At 40.1% G+C, this 14,994-nt stretch overlaps 1 protein-coding gene across 2 annotated transcripts in view; it reads right to left on the bottom strand.

Annotated features, from left to right (window-relative positions):
* The window catches only part of TBC1D4 (TBC1 domain family member 4), a 187,712-nt gene that overhangs the window by 59,527 nt on the left and 113,191 nt on the right, over window positions 1-14,994 (bottom strand). For both annotated transcript variants that reach the window (XM_084876473.1, XM_084876474.1), the window contains exons 2-5: window positions 14,989-14,994; window positions 12,969-13,058; window positions 9,238-9,342; window positions 1,944-2,076 (exon numbers count right to left, since the gene is read on the bottom strand). The exon at window positions 14,989-14,994 is cut by the window's right edge and continues 576 nt beyond it. In XM_084876473.1, coding sequence (XP_084732599.1) covers window positions 1,944-2,076; window positions 9,238-9,342; window positions 12,969-13,058; window positions 14,989-14,994 — 334 coding nt within the window. The remainder of the gene's footprint in view (window positions 1-1,943; window positions 2,077-9,237; window positions 9,343-12,968; window positions 13,059-14,988) is intronic.

Below are 14,994 nucleotides of genomic sequence, written 5' to 3'. Positions count from 1 at the left end.
TGAAAAATCAATAAAATATATATTTTTTTAAATAAATAAAATTACTATTACAAGTTTTAAAATCTGAATATTACATTTAAATAGTCCTTGATCACAGAGTTGAATGGATATTCAATAAACACCACTGTCTATCATCGATTCTGCCATGTGCCTGTGATTCTGCTGCCTCCTGAAGGGAAACCACAATCTGCACCTGCAATGGCGAGACCATGCTCCGCTGTGTTCTGGAGTTTGCACTTTCCCCATCTAGTGTAACGCCGATCAAGCTGAATTGTATTTATTGGCTCTCATGCTGGTCTTGCTCTCTAACCAGCAAGCTTTCTAGAGGCACAGTCCTCATCTCAGTTACCTCTGAATCCCCAGTGCCTAGCACAGTGCCCGGTGCATAGGAGGTGTGTAACACGTGTTCATTAAATTGTGTTCTCTTCCCATGCAGTATTTATCAAAACTGTTTTGTTAGTAAGACATAAGAAGAAAGGAAGGTGAATCACAGTCACCTCTCCCTCATGCTCCTTCCCCTCCTCAGAACATTTTTCTAAACCTGCTTTACCATATCACAACTGTCGTGTTTAAACGTCCCTCAAAAAACTATCCAGGTATATGGATGGGTCTGATTTTTGTTCTGACCACATGAAATTAGCATATTTCCTACCATGAAGTCTAAGTGACTTGGATGGAGAATGAAAGTGTGTCCCCATAAGTTGATAAGGAAGAAAAATACTGTTTATGAAGAAGTATACCACCAAGTAGAATGTGTGGAATTAGGGAAGACTTTTGAAATGCTGAGATAACCATAAAGCATCTATCAAATCAGGAGGTAATTAATGGAGCTAGTTTCATTGATTCAACTTAGCTTAAAACCATGAATGGTACCAAATGAATTATCTGTAGTTTCTATGTAATTAAACCACATAGTATAATTGAGTGTTTGAGTTGTGTCATAAATGCAATGGCATGTGAGAAAAGGGAATGACTATAGTCAATTTTAGAAGTTTGGAGAAAATCTAGTCTGTGTTTTTGCTTCAATGTTTTCCTTGTGCTTTAAATCTTTAATGTGTACAATGATAATGGGTGATTATCAATGTAGTAAGTAAAGATTAAGTTGAGCTCATGTTTTGTGTATGATTTATGCTTAGAATTTCTCTTTGTAAAGAAACTTGTTGGTTTTGATCAAATTATGAGCATTTAGGTTTTTATTTCTATGTCAGTGCTCACTCTAAGTCTAAACCATAAAAGTTCACTGTATGTTATAAGTAAATATATCTGTGTTTTTAAAATTAAAATGTGTCTGGATGGTATATTGTTTGTTTATGATGTTGTGTTGCTAAGAGTTCATGTATTAATTCTTTCTATGACATTTTTCACAAATGCAATAGAAACTTTTTTTATTTAAACCATGTAGAAATTTAGCACATTAAAAGATTATTCTGTTTCTATTTGGCATGGATATTAAACTTCATTATTATAAAGAAAAAAAATAAAAATAAATGTCCCTCAAAACCACACAATTTCATTCCAGTCTTAAACTTGTAAGGGAAGGCCTACCTCATCAAGTAAAAGGGTTTGAAAAAGGAAAGATTTAAATAGACAATATTCTGAGATGGTTTTGCCTCTCTTCATTCATTCAACAAATATTTGGTCAGTTCCCACTGTGCACAAAGCACATCTTAAAAACTGTGGGAAATCCAAGTTCCTTCCTTGAGTCTGTCCTCAGAAAAAAAAAAAAGAAAAAAAGTTAAAAATAAAAAAACGAGAGAAAGAAAGGGGAGGAAGCCAAGCACCTAAGAGAGACTGACAACACAGATCTGACTGAACATGAGAAATGATTCTTTGGGTCCTGGTTTTACCTCAAAACAAAGAAGCTTTTGATGACAACAGCCACTTTCTCACTTCCCAAATGCCAAAGCAAACTTCTCGTTTGCAAAGGCCAACCTATACCGTACCTTCAATCCTTTCACAGAGCTTATGCAAAGAGTGCATGGGGCAGGCTTCACACAGCTTGATCTGGGTCTTGGCACTCTGGAGGGCGGCCGCCGTGCTGAAAGCCTGTTTCAGAGTCAGCATTACCTCATCCACCTACAGGAAGAAACAAAGCGCAGGTCTATAAAAGTCTGCGTTCACAGAAACACATCACAGCCCAACAGCCCTGTGAGACTTTATTGATGCTGACTAAATAATACATAATAGAATTTTGCTGACTACAAAACTCTTAGAAAATACTGTCTTGAAGTCAGACCTTCAATTACACATCTAATTGGAAGCTGGGTAAAGTTAGACCGTTTTAATGTGTGTAACATAACAGTGGTCTGTTACTGGAATGCTATTTTTGAATCCCGCTAAGTGTTATGCTAGCACAGCCAGTTTGATAGTCATTCAGATCTCTGTTTAAGTCGTTCCTCAGACAAAGGTCACTTTGGAAGTTTCCCCTGCAATATATAGTGAGCAGCAAAATAGGCTTACTATTCACTTGGTTAACGGGTATCCCATTTACTTTGTCTTTCTGATACCATTGTAATGAACCTAGTTATGAATAACTGGAAAGGAGCAAAAGGAAAGACCAAATATAGGAATGCCATTTGTGCAGCTTTGCCAGAAAGCTCCAGTTAAACACTCCCCAGGGGGCTACCTGTTTGTTCCCCACAGATCACTGGGGGAAGGGACTGGACAGGTGATGAATAGATACATGGCCAGGAAAGTCTGGGTGAAATACGGAAGGTGCACCTCTGTCAGTCACACCTGGGAACAGGTCATAGGCCAGCGTAGCCGTGGCCACTGCAAGTGTGGGAAGATTTGAGATATTGAATGCCCTACACAAAGAAGGTCACTCTGGGCGTTCTTGCTCTCTTGGCTCTGGGAGGCCTGCCTGTTGCAGGGGACACGCTCTCTCGGCTTCCCTGCATCTGCCCACATGGCCCCCAGCCATATGGACCCCACACAATGGACTAACAGGCTGCAAAGAGCCTAATGCTAACCTGGACCCGGCTTCCCCAGGGAAAGGAAACTTTGGATGCTGCCTTTGCTTCCTCCTCTACTGAATCCCCAGCTGCACGTCTTCCAGGACTGGATTCAGGGAAATGGGGCTTTGCAAATGCAGGGATGTAATTCCACAAAAATAAAACTTTCTACCACATCTCATCCTCCTGTGGGAGTCTCAGAAAATTCTTTTTTCTCAAGATATTATAAGGACCTGACCCCCAGCACCCAATGGGGAAGGGGATCCCCCACTCCCACCGATAGCACTTCTGGATCATTTTTAGTGTAGAAACAAAATATATTCAAGCAAAGTTCTGGGGGAAATGAATTCCATTTAAATAATGTTGGGGAAGACTATGAAGGTTGCTCATCTTATCTCTGTGGCTTCTCATTTAGTATCGTCTTGCTTCCGATAGGTGACACTAAGTTTTGACATCGTGTTGTCTCACAGCTGGTCTCACCACTGAGCCAGCAGCTTAAAAACTGCCAGCTAGCCGAAACCTGTTTGGCTCAGTGGATAGAGCATCAGCCTGGGAATTGAAAGGTTCTGGGTTCGATTCCGGTCAAGAGTATGTACCTGGGTTGCAGGCACATCCCCAGTAGGAGGTGTGCAAGAGGCAGCTGATCAATGATTCTCTCTCACCGATGTTTCTAACTCTCTATTCCTCTCCTTTCCTCTCTGTAAAAAATAAAATAAATAAAAAATAAAAAAATAAAAACCTGCCGGCTACTTTCTTCCTTGCTCTTCCAATGACCCAGTCAATAAGTGTGAGTCTAGCATTCTAGTTTCCTGGTTGCTTCCTTCAGGTCAACTAACAGCTCATCCTCAAGCACTGTCAAGCCAACCTCAGGCCATGCCGCCTTCTCTGGGAGACAACCATCGATGTTACCTGTAGATTTCCCAACTGCGTTCAAAGTCTGGGCTATGCATGGGGGGCTATGGAGTGCTGAGGGCTCATCAGAACTACCTTTGGCACTCAAAACCATTCACCATGCTTGTAAACTGTTTGTTTTTTAAGACTGCCCCCCCCCTTCCCCTATGGCCTAGTTGAAGAATAACCTAATATTTAAGGGATTCAATCTACTTCTTCATTTGAGTGTATGTGGAACTTAGAATAAAAAGAAACTTCATTCTTACTAAAAGGAGAGCTCAAATGCCAAGCCACCAGTCACTATTTGGTTACGTTTTACTATATTACCAATCTTTGATAAGGCTTATGAATTATTTTATATCACTCTATGAATTAAAATGAAGTATTCATGCCGGGACCGGTTTGGCTCAGTGGATAGAGCGTCGGCCTGTGGACTGAAAGGTCCCGGGTTCGATTCCGGGCAAGGGCATGTACCTGGTTGCGGGCACATCCCCAGTAGGGGGTGTGCAAGAGGCAACTGATCGATGATTCTCTCTCATCGATGTTTCTAACTCTCTATCCCTCTCTCTTCCTCTCTGTGAATAAATCAATAAAATATATATTTTAAATAAATAAATAAATAAATAAAATGAAGTATTCATAAAATGTGTTCTTTTATACGGTAATTAAAAGTAAAGATTTCTAGTTCTTGAAAGTGAAATCACTACATGTTTAATGCCTTCACATTTCTATTTCATTTGCCTTGTTGTGTCTTCAAATGCAATTTCAATTACTTATGCAGCTATTCATTTATTTCTATGGTGTTTTTTCTGATTTATCTTGGGATTAGCTTTCATACAGGGTTATAATTTGATATTTAGTAATACTGCCTTGTAAAAAGCCTCCAATGGAAATACTAAACTTTCATGTTTTACCTATTTACAGATAAATCAAAAGGCCATTTTAATTATGTCTGAAATGTGGTTACCAATTCCTTCCTGCCACAAATATTACTAAAAACTTAGATTTCTAAAATTTAAAATGTTTTCTTTTTTTTATCCACCTTTTTTCCCCCATATAGCCTATGAAACTGCAACTTCAAATTAATGTATTGTGAATAACTTAATTATTTCTGTTTAGATACAACAAAAACTCATAGGTTGTGTTAAAGAGATTAAAAGTAAAAGAATGGGCAAAAATAAGTCAATCATTTGCAAACAAAAAGAAAGTATTCTTAGTGCTATCATCAGGCATAAGTCAATTTCCAGTAAAAAGTACAAGATGAGATTTTTTTAAAAAGCCAATTTATGATATCTAGGTGAAATTCATAATGAAAACAATGTTCATAAAGATTTATATGCCAAACTTAGGTATTTTTATAGCATTTTAGAATAATTCTTAAAAATCACAGAATGTGTAAAGACTTCAAAAGATTATGGAGCCTAACTCTCTGTAAAATCTTAAATCTTTTTTTTTTTTAAATATGCTTTATTGATTTTTTACAGAGAGGAAGGGAGAAGAACAGAGAGTTAGAAACATCAATGTGAGAGAAACATCCATCAGCTGCCTCCTGCACACCCCCCACTGGGGATGTGCCCGCAACCAAGGCACATGCCCCAGACCGGAATCGAACCCAGGACATTTCAGTCCACAGGCCGACGCTCTATCCACTGAGCCAAACCGGTTTCTGCTAAAATCTTAAGTCTTGGTAGCCTGGGTCTTTTTTTGTTATTGTTCTACTTTCCCTAGATATTGTTGTCCATGGGATTTTACTTTTTCCTTGAATATAAGTAACATAACTTTGATTTTTTGACACCTTTTAAACCAATTTTGTAGAAAACAGAAATGGCATTTTCTACAAACTTCAGGGGTTGGTTAAACAAAATTAACTTACCTACCTACAGCTATTTTACAAAAGAAGGAAGGAGTATTGAACCTCTAAACTTCCAGTATCACCCTCCGGCACCCATCAGAACACCATACTATTTATCAATTCACAGCAATTGCTACAAAAAAGGAAAAAAAAAAAATGCTGGTTGTGTATTCTTTGTACTCAGAGAAGTCAGCATGTTGTAGTTTCACAATATTCTGTTTTACACAACTGCCAAGCCACATCAATCATAACACTGTGCTCAGACCTATACCATTTAATTGACTGTGTTGTTTTGTTCCATGTGTCAGCTGCTTGGGCCATCCTCTGTGAGGCAGGAAATTTACTTTTTTTTTTTTTTTTCCTCCTGGCTTGCAGTTCTGATGACTCGCTGCTCTGTTAAGATGCCTTCTGATAAAATTAGAATAAACAGAGTTTCAAAGATTCTCGCATGGGCCTGTCCTTCAGAATAATGGTGCCCAAACTGGGATTCTAGTCCAGCTTCTATGTACCAGGAAGGAAGGCATTCTCAGCCAGTTTTGTCTGTTGCCTTAGTCACGGAGCTTGTTAGGGTGGAAAGACACAGCACGTCCCCAGACTTTCTACTCTGAATCCCTGTTTCCAAAACTCATTCTATATGCACGAGGGTAAAACAAATATACTAAAACTACAAACAAAGCAAGACTTGTCAAAGAGGTTGGAAGTAAAAAGGTTTCCACAGTCTTCCTTTTAATGTAGATCACCCAGTCCTCGAAGATGACCCAGCACTCAGAAAAGGATTGCTTGAAGTTAAGAATAATACACTTTCAGTCACTAAAATACTATTCCCAAGCCCCCAATATCCTAGGAGCACTGAGGGGATACAACAAGAATACGAATGGTGCCAACCCCAACCCCGTGGCATTCACAGTCTAGTGGGGTAGGAAGTTGTGAACAACAAATAAGTGTGGGGATTTGTCAGAACTGCTAGTGACCTAGGCACAAGGCAAGCCCCCTGAGGACAGAGCAACTGAAGTCGATTCCTGAAAGCGACGGCTTCGTCAGGATGTGATAGGTAAGCTGGATCCTAACGTGTGTGTGGCAGGAAAGAAAGAGGAAGTGGGCTCAGGCCACAGGAGAGCAAGGCCAGGCCTGCTTCGCATCCAATGACACAGCAGGAAAGAGAATGTGAACACAGATAAAGAAGGCCGGCACCATCTCCTCCTTTAGCGGCAGGGTGGACCCTTGAGGCCCACGTGGTCTCCTTCCCACCTGGAGCATAAAGCTTTGAGCCCTGGCTCTGGCTGTCTGACGTGGCAGGCTCTTCCCTCCATGCGAGAACCAACAGTGACCTCTGAACTTGAACTGCTCTTCTGTGAGCCCCAGCCACTGACTTAAATCCTAGATCTCATGTGTCACATGCACACAGTATCTGCTGATTCAACGGCAAACCAAACAAAAGCAACATCACACCGAGTGTCACTCCAGTCTTTGAGGTCTGGCCTGGAGAGCAGCTAGGGGACAGAACAGCATGTGTGCGGATGTTGTCACGAAAGGGTGGAGATTGAAGGAGAATGAGGAGCCCTTTGCCATGCTAAACCATCTAGATTTTTGTCCCAGACCAAGGAGGCATAAACTGGTTTTTGATGAGGAAATGTTGTGAGCAAGGAAACTGTGGCTAGATGACAGGTTAAACCAGTGGTGGGGAGACTAGTTAAAACTCAAATGCAATTCTATATAATAAAAGCCTAATATGCAAATCGACCAAATGGCAGAATGACCAGTTGCTATGATGTGAACCGACCATCAGAGGGCAAACGCTCAGCGCAGACCCCAGGCCTGCCAAAGCAGGTACCAGCAGGGCCTCCCAATCGCCCCACCGGAAGAAAGAGGCTACCAGTGGTGGCAGTGGGGGGGCGGGACCGGCGAGTGGGCAGTGTCAGGCCAGCCAATGTGGGTGCCAGCAAAGGGCCTCCCAATCGCCTTGCTGTTCACCCCACAGATTGGCCCTGATCGCCAGCCATGCCTAGGGATCCTACCCATGCACGAATTTCAGGCATTAGGCTTCTAGTAGTGTAAGAAGATAAATGCCCAGAGTCAAGAAGCAGACAGAGAAGAAAGGGAGGCAAGATGGATATAAGGAATATTTCTATCTTGAGTTAATAGAATTTAGTGAACAGGGGTATAGAAGGTGAAGAAAATGCATTGAGCTGCCAAAATAAAATGTGGCCCATAGGACAGGTTTGGGGAAGGGAGGAGAGTAAAGGATCCAAAAACTGGTGGAAGAATCAGTCTTAGATGGAAAAGAAGGACAGAGAAGGGAAGTAGTAAGGAATGAACTGAGCAGGGGCAGTGAAGCAGTTGGCACGGGTGACAGATTGGTGGGCACTTCCCAGTGTTGAGTCATTGGTTCTCTTTGCTTTCTCTCTCCTACTTCCCCCACGGTGCTCATTCACTTCCGTGCCTTCAACTGTCATCTACTTCACACCGTCCCTCCAATTTCTCTCTCAAATCTTGAACTAAACTATTACAGAGTGGCCACCTGGATACCAACATTTGGATTTGCTATGGGTGTAATTAATTACTTAGACTGAGAACAAAACTCATATGGACCACTCTTGAATAAGAAACGGTCAGTGGCAAGAATACTATAATCCTTAGAGGAAAAGGTTGAGACCCAGAAGGCACGAGTCAGAAGGTGCCTTGGAATCCATGTACTTCCATTTCTTGATTATTCGCAGTCTCCAGGCTGAGACTATGGAAGGCAAGAGCCACGCCGGAATCATGCACCAGGGAAATGAAGAGAATGCTGTCCGGCTCGTTTGAGTATGTGTAAGGTGTGTGTGGGAGAAATGTCTGTGGAGGAATCATTGTATGTCTAAGGAAACATTTTTCTTCAAATGATGGTGATATATGTAAAGGTTTGTGTTAAAATGGCTAGGAAAGATAACACAAGTGGGGGAAGAGGGGGAAGGAAGACATTTTAGGGGGAAATAACAATATATTTTTATTCACTCGCATGTATTTCCAAGTGTGCCTTACATATTTCTTCCAAACTCCAACAGCCCCCATAAAAGGTGGAGGGGGTTGAAGACATGAATTGACTTTCCAACTCCAGAGACAGAAAAGGAAGTCTAAAGACCATAAAGAATGAGGTATTCTCAAACTGAGGACAGGGCTAATGAAATAAAACAAAGTCATTCTCGGTAGCATTATGTATTCTGAGATGTTACAGCAATGAAGGAAATACGAGGGGAGTGGCCTTCCTTATATTCTTACATGAGCAATGAAAAAAGTAACAGCTCTCCTGTTATTAGTCTTTTCCTACTTTTTAAATATACTTCTGGTACGATGACTGGATTTGCCAAAATCTATAAAGTATCTCAGCTTAAAAATGACCATGGCCATTTCTGTGTTCCCTATGCTTGTTGCTCCTTTGAAGAGCGGAGCCTGTTCTAGGTGTCCTCTTCCTTTTCCACTAGCGGCTATTCTGGGAGGCTTGGGTCATAAGAGACGTGCCTCCCATTAGCCGGAATTCTGGGCAGAAACAACCACGCCACTTACCAGAGATGCATTGGCACACTGGAACACGTAACAGATGTACTGGCTCAGCCCAGTCTCTGGGGACTCCCGACAGATGAAGCCAAAGTGGTCCACATGCTTTATGCCCTGGCAGGGAAAGAAGCGGTGTTTATGGGAATATGTCCTTTTAATCAATGCTATGAAAATCAGCATTAGTTCTGTGTTTCCACACTCCCACCAGGCTCCTCACAGCACTGTGACAGGGAACATAATGTCATACCACATTTATATGGTGGCCTTTTGATACATAAAATAAAGGGTGAGACCAAAAACTCTATTTTTATATATATATATATTGTGTATATATATTATATATATATACATATATATATGTATATATATATTATTATTATTATTATTATTATTATTATTATTTCAGAGAAACATTGTTTACTCAGTGCCACAGGAGAAAAATATGATGAACTGCTCCTCAGTGAAGGGGCAGTCTGGTGATTCATCATAAACCCTGTTTCCAAGAGGCTCAGAATCAGAAAAGCCACATCTAGCAATGCTCCAATTAAATGGCATACAAGTCCCTAAAGTGTGCATTAAAAACACCAGAACGTCTATCTATTTAGAGACCTTAAGGAGCCTTGCTTGCTAGAAAAACAATACATTAAAGAAATTATTGCGGGTGTCAGTTATCCAAATGCACAGATCACTGTGCTCCCTGAATGTAGGCTAAGCTAAATAAACTCAGCTATACTTACTAAAAAGATTCTGAGTCATTTGTGAATCTCAGTCAGCTTGAATGCGTACATGCCAATTAGTAGACAGTACCTTATTATTTTAATAGCAAGCATGGGATTTTGAAAAGCCAGGTAGGCAAAAATTTAAAGTTGTCCTACAGTCAACCTAAATCCCAATGAGGAAAAAAAAGATGTGTGCAGGGTGCGGGGTATGGATTCAGACAGATTTGAGTTTCGATCTTAGTTCAACCACCTAGTGGGTATGAGGCATTATTCTGGGTTGCTGGTAATTACCTCTGAGGCTCTGTTTTCTTTGTTATGAAAGGGTGGAAATGGCACTAATTGCAAAACATTTTTGTGATTTGGAACTAAGAAACATCTATCATAGTTCCTGGCACGTTTGCTAAATGGTAACCACTATTCTTGTAATAATAAGCTCATGCGACCTACCCTGTTTCCCCGAAAATAAGATAGTGTCTTATATTAATTTTTTCTCCCAAAGTTGCGCTAGGTCTTATTTTCAGAGGATGTCTTATTTTCGGGGAAACACGGGTAATAGATATGATGAGAGGAAATCAACTCTGATGAAAAGGAAAAAATCTGTAGTGAGGAGTGAGGCTACAATTCATGAGGTAAAAGTCAGCTCCATCTGGTACAACTCATTGGTGATGAAAGACTATCGTTTACTAGCTTAGTACTAAATGGGGAAAATTCACAGGACCTCGTTAGCTCACTGAGTCTTCAGGCAGGGGCACTGTTTCCAGTGCAGAAAACCACTCTCCTGTTCCCCCTGCTTGCCAGGGACACAGTCATACAGATTCCGAAGAATGAAATGTTAGTAGGTGTGCATGTGTTAAAAAACAGGCCTATTCCTGAAAGGGGCCACGTGACATCAGTTCAATTCTGGGGAGAGAATAAGAGCAGAGCCACTCAGTGAGGAGCAAGGGTTCACCTGACAATGATTCCATTCAAAGGCTTTTCCACAAATTTCTGTCATATTTTTGTTTAGAATGTCAGAATAGAAAGATTACTTTAAAAAGCTGGGGAGCAAAAGCCACATTCGAACTGCCAGTTTTACATATTGGACTTAGCTGGGTTTGTTGTTTTTTTAACTAGTTTTTTTTCTTGGGTGTTCAATGAACATTGCCAGTTTTCTTACAGAAAGGCGTGGGGACTGTGGGGTAAGCGGCACTTTTTAGGATGATTCTTTGTGCTCTGTGGGGAGTGAGGCAGTAACCACTCTAGTTATACACCACTCTCTCCCCAGTACTTGGCACAAGGCCCTACATGTAGAAATATCCACTCAACAGTTACTGAATACCTATGTGTGAAGACTGTGTTAACACATCTTCTTCTGATGCTCTGTAGAATAAGACACCACAGAATAAAACACCTGCCCTCACCGAGCTTAGGATCTCCGAGTAAACAGATAATTATGAGAATGCTCAATAAAATACTGTTTTCCATCAGAGTGAATCATCTTTCTACTCAATTTGTTGTCTTTTAAATGGGAATTTAGAAATTTGGAATATATTCTTCCTATAGAGATATGCTGCTTCTATCTCTTATTAGAGTAGAAAATGTTTACCTTTACAACCTAATTTTATGTCTTCATATAATAGAACAAAATGAAACAGCCTTCGCTGAGGCTGATGTGGATAATTAACAAGATATGCAAAAGCTTGTCATTTTCAAAGGGAAAAATGTCTGAATATCATACCTATGTAATGCTAACTCCAAAAACAATCTTTTTTTAAAGACAGTCTTGCCCTGACCAGTGTGTCTCAGTTGGTTGGGCTTCAGTCCGTGCACTGAAAAGTTGCTGGTTCAATTCCAGGCCAGGGCACTTGCCCGGGTTCTGGGCTAGATCCCCAGTAGGAAGCATGCAGAAGGCAGCAAATCCATGTTTCGCTCTCACATCAATGTTTCTCTCTCTCCCCCCACTCTCTCCTTTCCTCTCTCTCTAAAAATCAATTTTAAAAAGTCTTGATTTTTCAACATTAAAACATAGGAAGAGCCATAACTGGTTTGGCTCAGTGGATAGAGCATCAGCCTGGGGATCCAGGTTTGATTCCGGTCAAGGGCGTGTACCTTGGTTGCAGGCACATCCCCAGTAGGGCATGTGCAGGAGGCAGCTGATTGATGTTTCTCTCTCATCGATGTTTCTAACTATCTCTCTCCCTTCCTCTCTGTAAAAAAATTAATAAAATATATTTTAAAAATATAGGAAGAGATCTTGGCACAATCAGGTCCCTGTAGGTATATCTAAGTGACCCTGCTAGGAAAGAAGTTAATCCTTCTCTATTCCAGAGGCATCCTTGCATTTTTAACATGCCCATATTTAGATTTAGATACTCCCTCTACTCCAACATCTTCACAATTTTTTTTCTATATTTACAATATATTTAGGTAGTTCTAACTTTTAGATAGATGTTCTAAATTATCAGTATGGTATTCAGGACACTAGCTTGTGTCTAATATGACTTGTACACATTTAACTGTGTCAGTTACTTAAATAAGTTTCAAAGACACAGTTTATGAATTCAAAATAAACCAAAGAACAAAATAAACCAAAGAACATTTTCAAAATTTAGGCTTTCCATTAACAGAATTTGAAAGTACCAGTTCTCCTTTTACTGACGACTATGATGTCAAGAGCAAGCGTGACTCAGTGATGCCCACAAATCCCATTGACCAAGATTTGGAGGAAGGTGTTTTTCAAAAGAACTCATCACCATAAAAATTCCAGCAGTGCGGAGAATTTAATGAAGTGATGCTATGAAGAGAAAGGGCTGATGAAAATGAGGACATGCTATTCTGACACTGAGGAACCCAAGCAGGCTTTTGTTACTGACATAGACACAAACACATGAACACTCTCAACCTAAGACAAATCCACTTAAAATGTTTAATTTTTTTGTTAATAGTCCGATTTGAAGATGTTTAAGCCCAATTACTTTGTGGCTAATTTAGAAACAGGATTTGGTTGGTTTCCTCAAAGCTATGATTTACTTCAATACATACCTGAGAACAAGAAGAGATATCTTTAAAATTCTTTTCAAGCACAACTGATTTAGTGTCTGGACTGATCAGGTTAATCTCAAACCGCCCAACCTTAAAAGTAAAAACATTCCAATTAATTTCAACACTCAAGAGCCTAACATCCTACTTTATGATTAAATAGTCAACTAATAATATAGATTCAAATGCTATCTCCAGATATGCATATGCACATGTGCTTCATCATCCAATCCAACCAATATTTCAACTCCACACATCAGCAGCCTCATAATATTCCTTTCTTTTGTCTAAACATCATAACAATTAAATTGATCTTAATTTACAAGATACCTTTTCAGATTAAAAGTGATTTGTCTCTTCAAAAAAAAAAGTAACCTTTCTTTACTTTGTCATTTCTAAAACTACCAATTATTTAATTATAATTTATAATCATAAATTTCTCCCAAATAGTCAACAAAGAGATATACTACTTGCCATTGGCCAGATAATTAAATTTTTTAAGTGAACAACTCTTCAGAAAAATTAACATCATGGACTATGGCTATCTAAGAAAAAGAATAAATCCAACAGCCCAAAGAAGAGGTGAACATTTAACACCTCACCAAAGGCAAGCTGATAGACACTTTAATAATATGCTTAGAGTGATATTAACTTTTTATAAAGAACAAAACTAAAGAACTCATGAACTTCTGACAAAGGAAATATTGCACACAGGCACTGTTTACCAAATTATGCTGTGGAATTTCCTTTTTCTGGCTTCTTTATAACAGGATATAAAGGACAGCAACACTTTTTTTTTTTTTTAAAGAAAACTAACCTTACAAACTCAGGATTAAAGAACCTCTACAAGGCTTTGTAACACAGTAAGCTCTTTTAAGTGATATCCTATAAAACTTCAAAAACTGTTTATAATTAAGACGGTATCTTTTACACCTGTAATAAATAGAGCATGCACCAAATTACTGTAATCCCTAGATCCAGTAAATAAGGAGGCTGCTGGTGTTTTTTTAACCTTCTCTTTTGTGTATAATCTCATCTGAAAGCACCCCTATAAGCCTCTGGACTTTTCCTTTTTCTCTCCTCCAGGCCTAATCTCACTCTCCAGATTCACAGCGTTAAATAATCTATAACACTGACTTTCTGGCCCTGGCTGTGTGGCTCCGTTTGTTGGAGCACTGACCCATACACCAAAAGGCTGTGGGTTTGATTCCCAGTCAGGGCCCATGGCTACTGATCGGGGAGTGATGTCTTCTCTCCCTTCCTCTCTCTAAAATCAATAAACATATACTTGGGTGGGGATTTAAAAAAAAAAAAAAGGCCAAAACTGGTTTGGCTCAGTGGATAGAGCATCGGGCCTGTGGACTGAAGAGTCCCAGGTTCGATTCTGGTCAAGGGCATGTACCTTGGTTGTGGGCACATCCCCAGTAGGGGTATGCAGGAGGCAGCTGATCGATGTTTCTAACTCTCTGTCCCTCTCTCTTCCTCTCTGTAAAAAAAAATCAAGAAAATATATATATTTTTAAAAAGTGTTTTTTTAAAAAAGTAAAGATAAAACTGCCCCTTCAGGGTCCCAAATGAATTAAAAGTTGTGACTGAGGGTTACTGTGGACCCCCATAAACAACAACATAGCAAAAAACTGGCTTTCTACATTTATTTAAAAAAAAAAAAAAAAAAAAAAAAACAGCAACTGTTATTCACAAATCCCACTCAGGCAAATTGCTGGTGATATTACGAGTCCTCTTCTGTGCTTACACTTTCCGCTAGCTTTCCCGAAATCTCCTTTCTTTTCATTGCTTTTCTCTCCATCTCTTCCTGCTCCCTCATTGCTTACAATCCACATCCCAGTGCCTATCTCTCCGCCCTTCTCTCCTTTCCTTTCTCTTTCTCCACCTGCCTTACTGCTCCCCAAGGTGGGGCGAAATAAAAGCTGGATTATTGCAGGAGGAGGCAGTGGGAGGCACAGGCCCCCATGCTTCTGCCTAGCCAGGGCTGAGGCGCCGCGGCGCCCCCTGCAGGCAGCACCTGGAA

This window comes from Pipistrellus hanaki (assembly GCF_964339955.1).
Source record: "Pipistrellus hanaki genome assembly, chromosome: 3".
NCBI lineage: Eukaryota > Metazoa > Chordata > Mammalia > Chiroptera > Vespertilionidae > Pipistrellus > Pipistrellus hanaki.
This window is presented reverse-complemented; position numbering and strand designations above follow the sequence as displayed.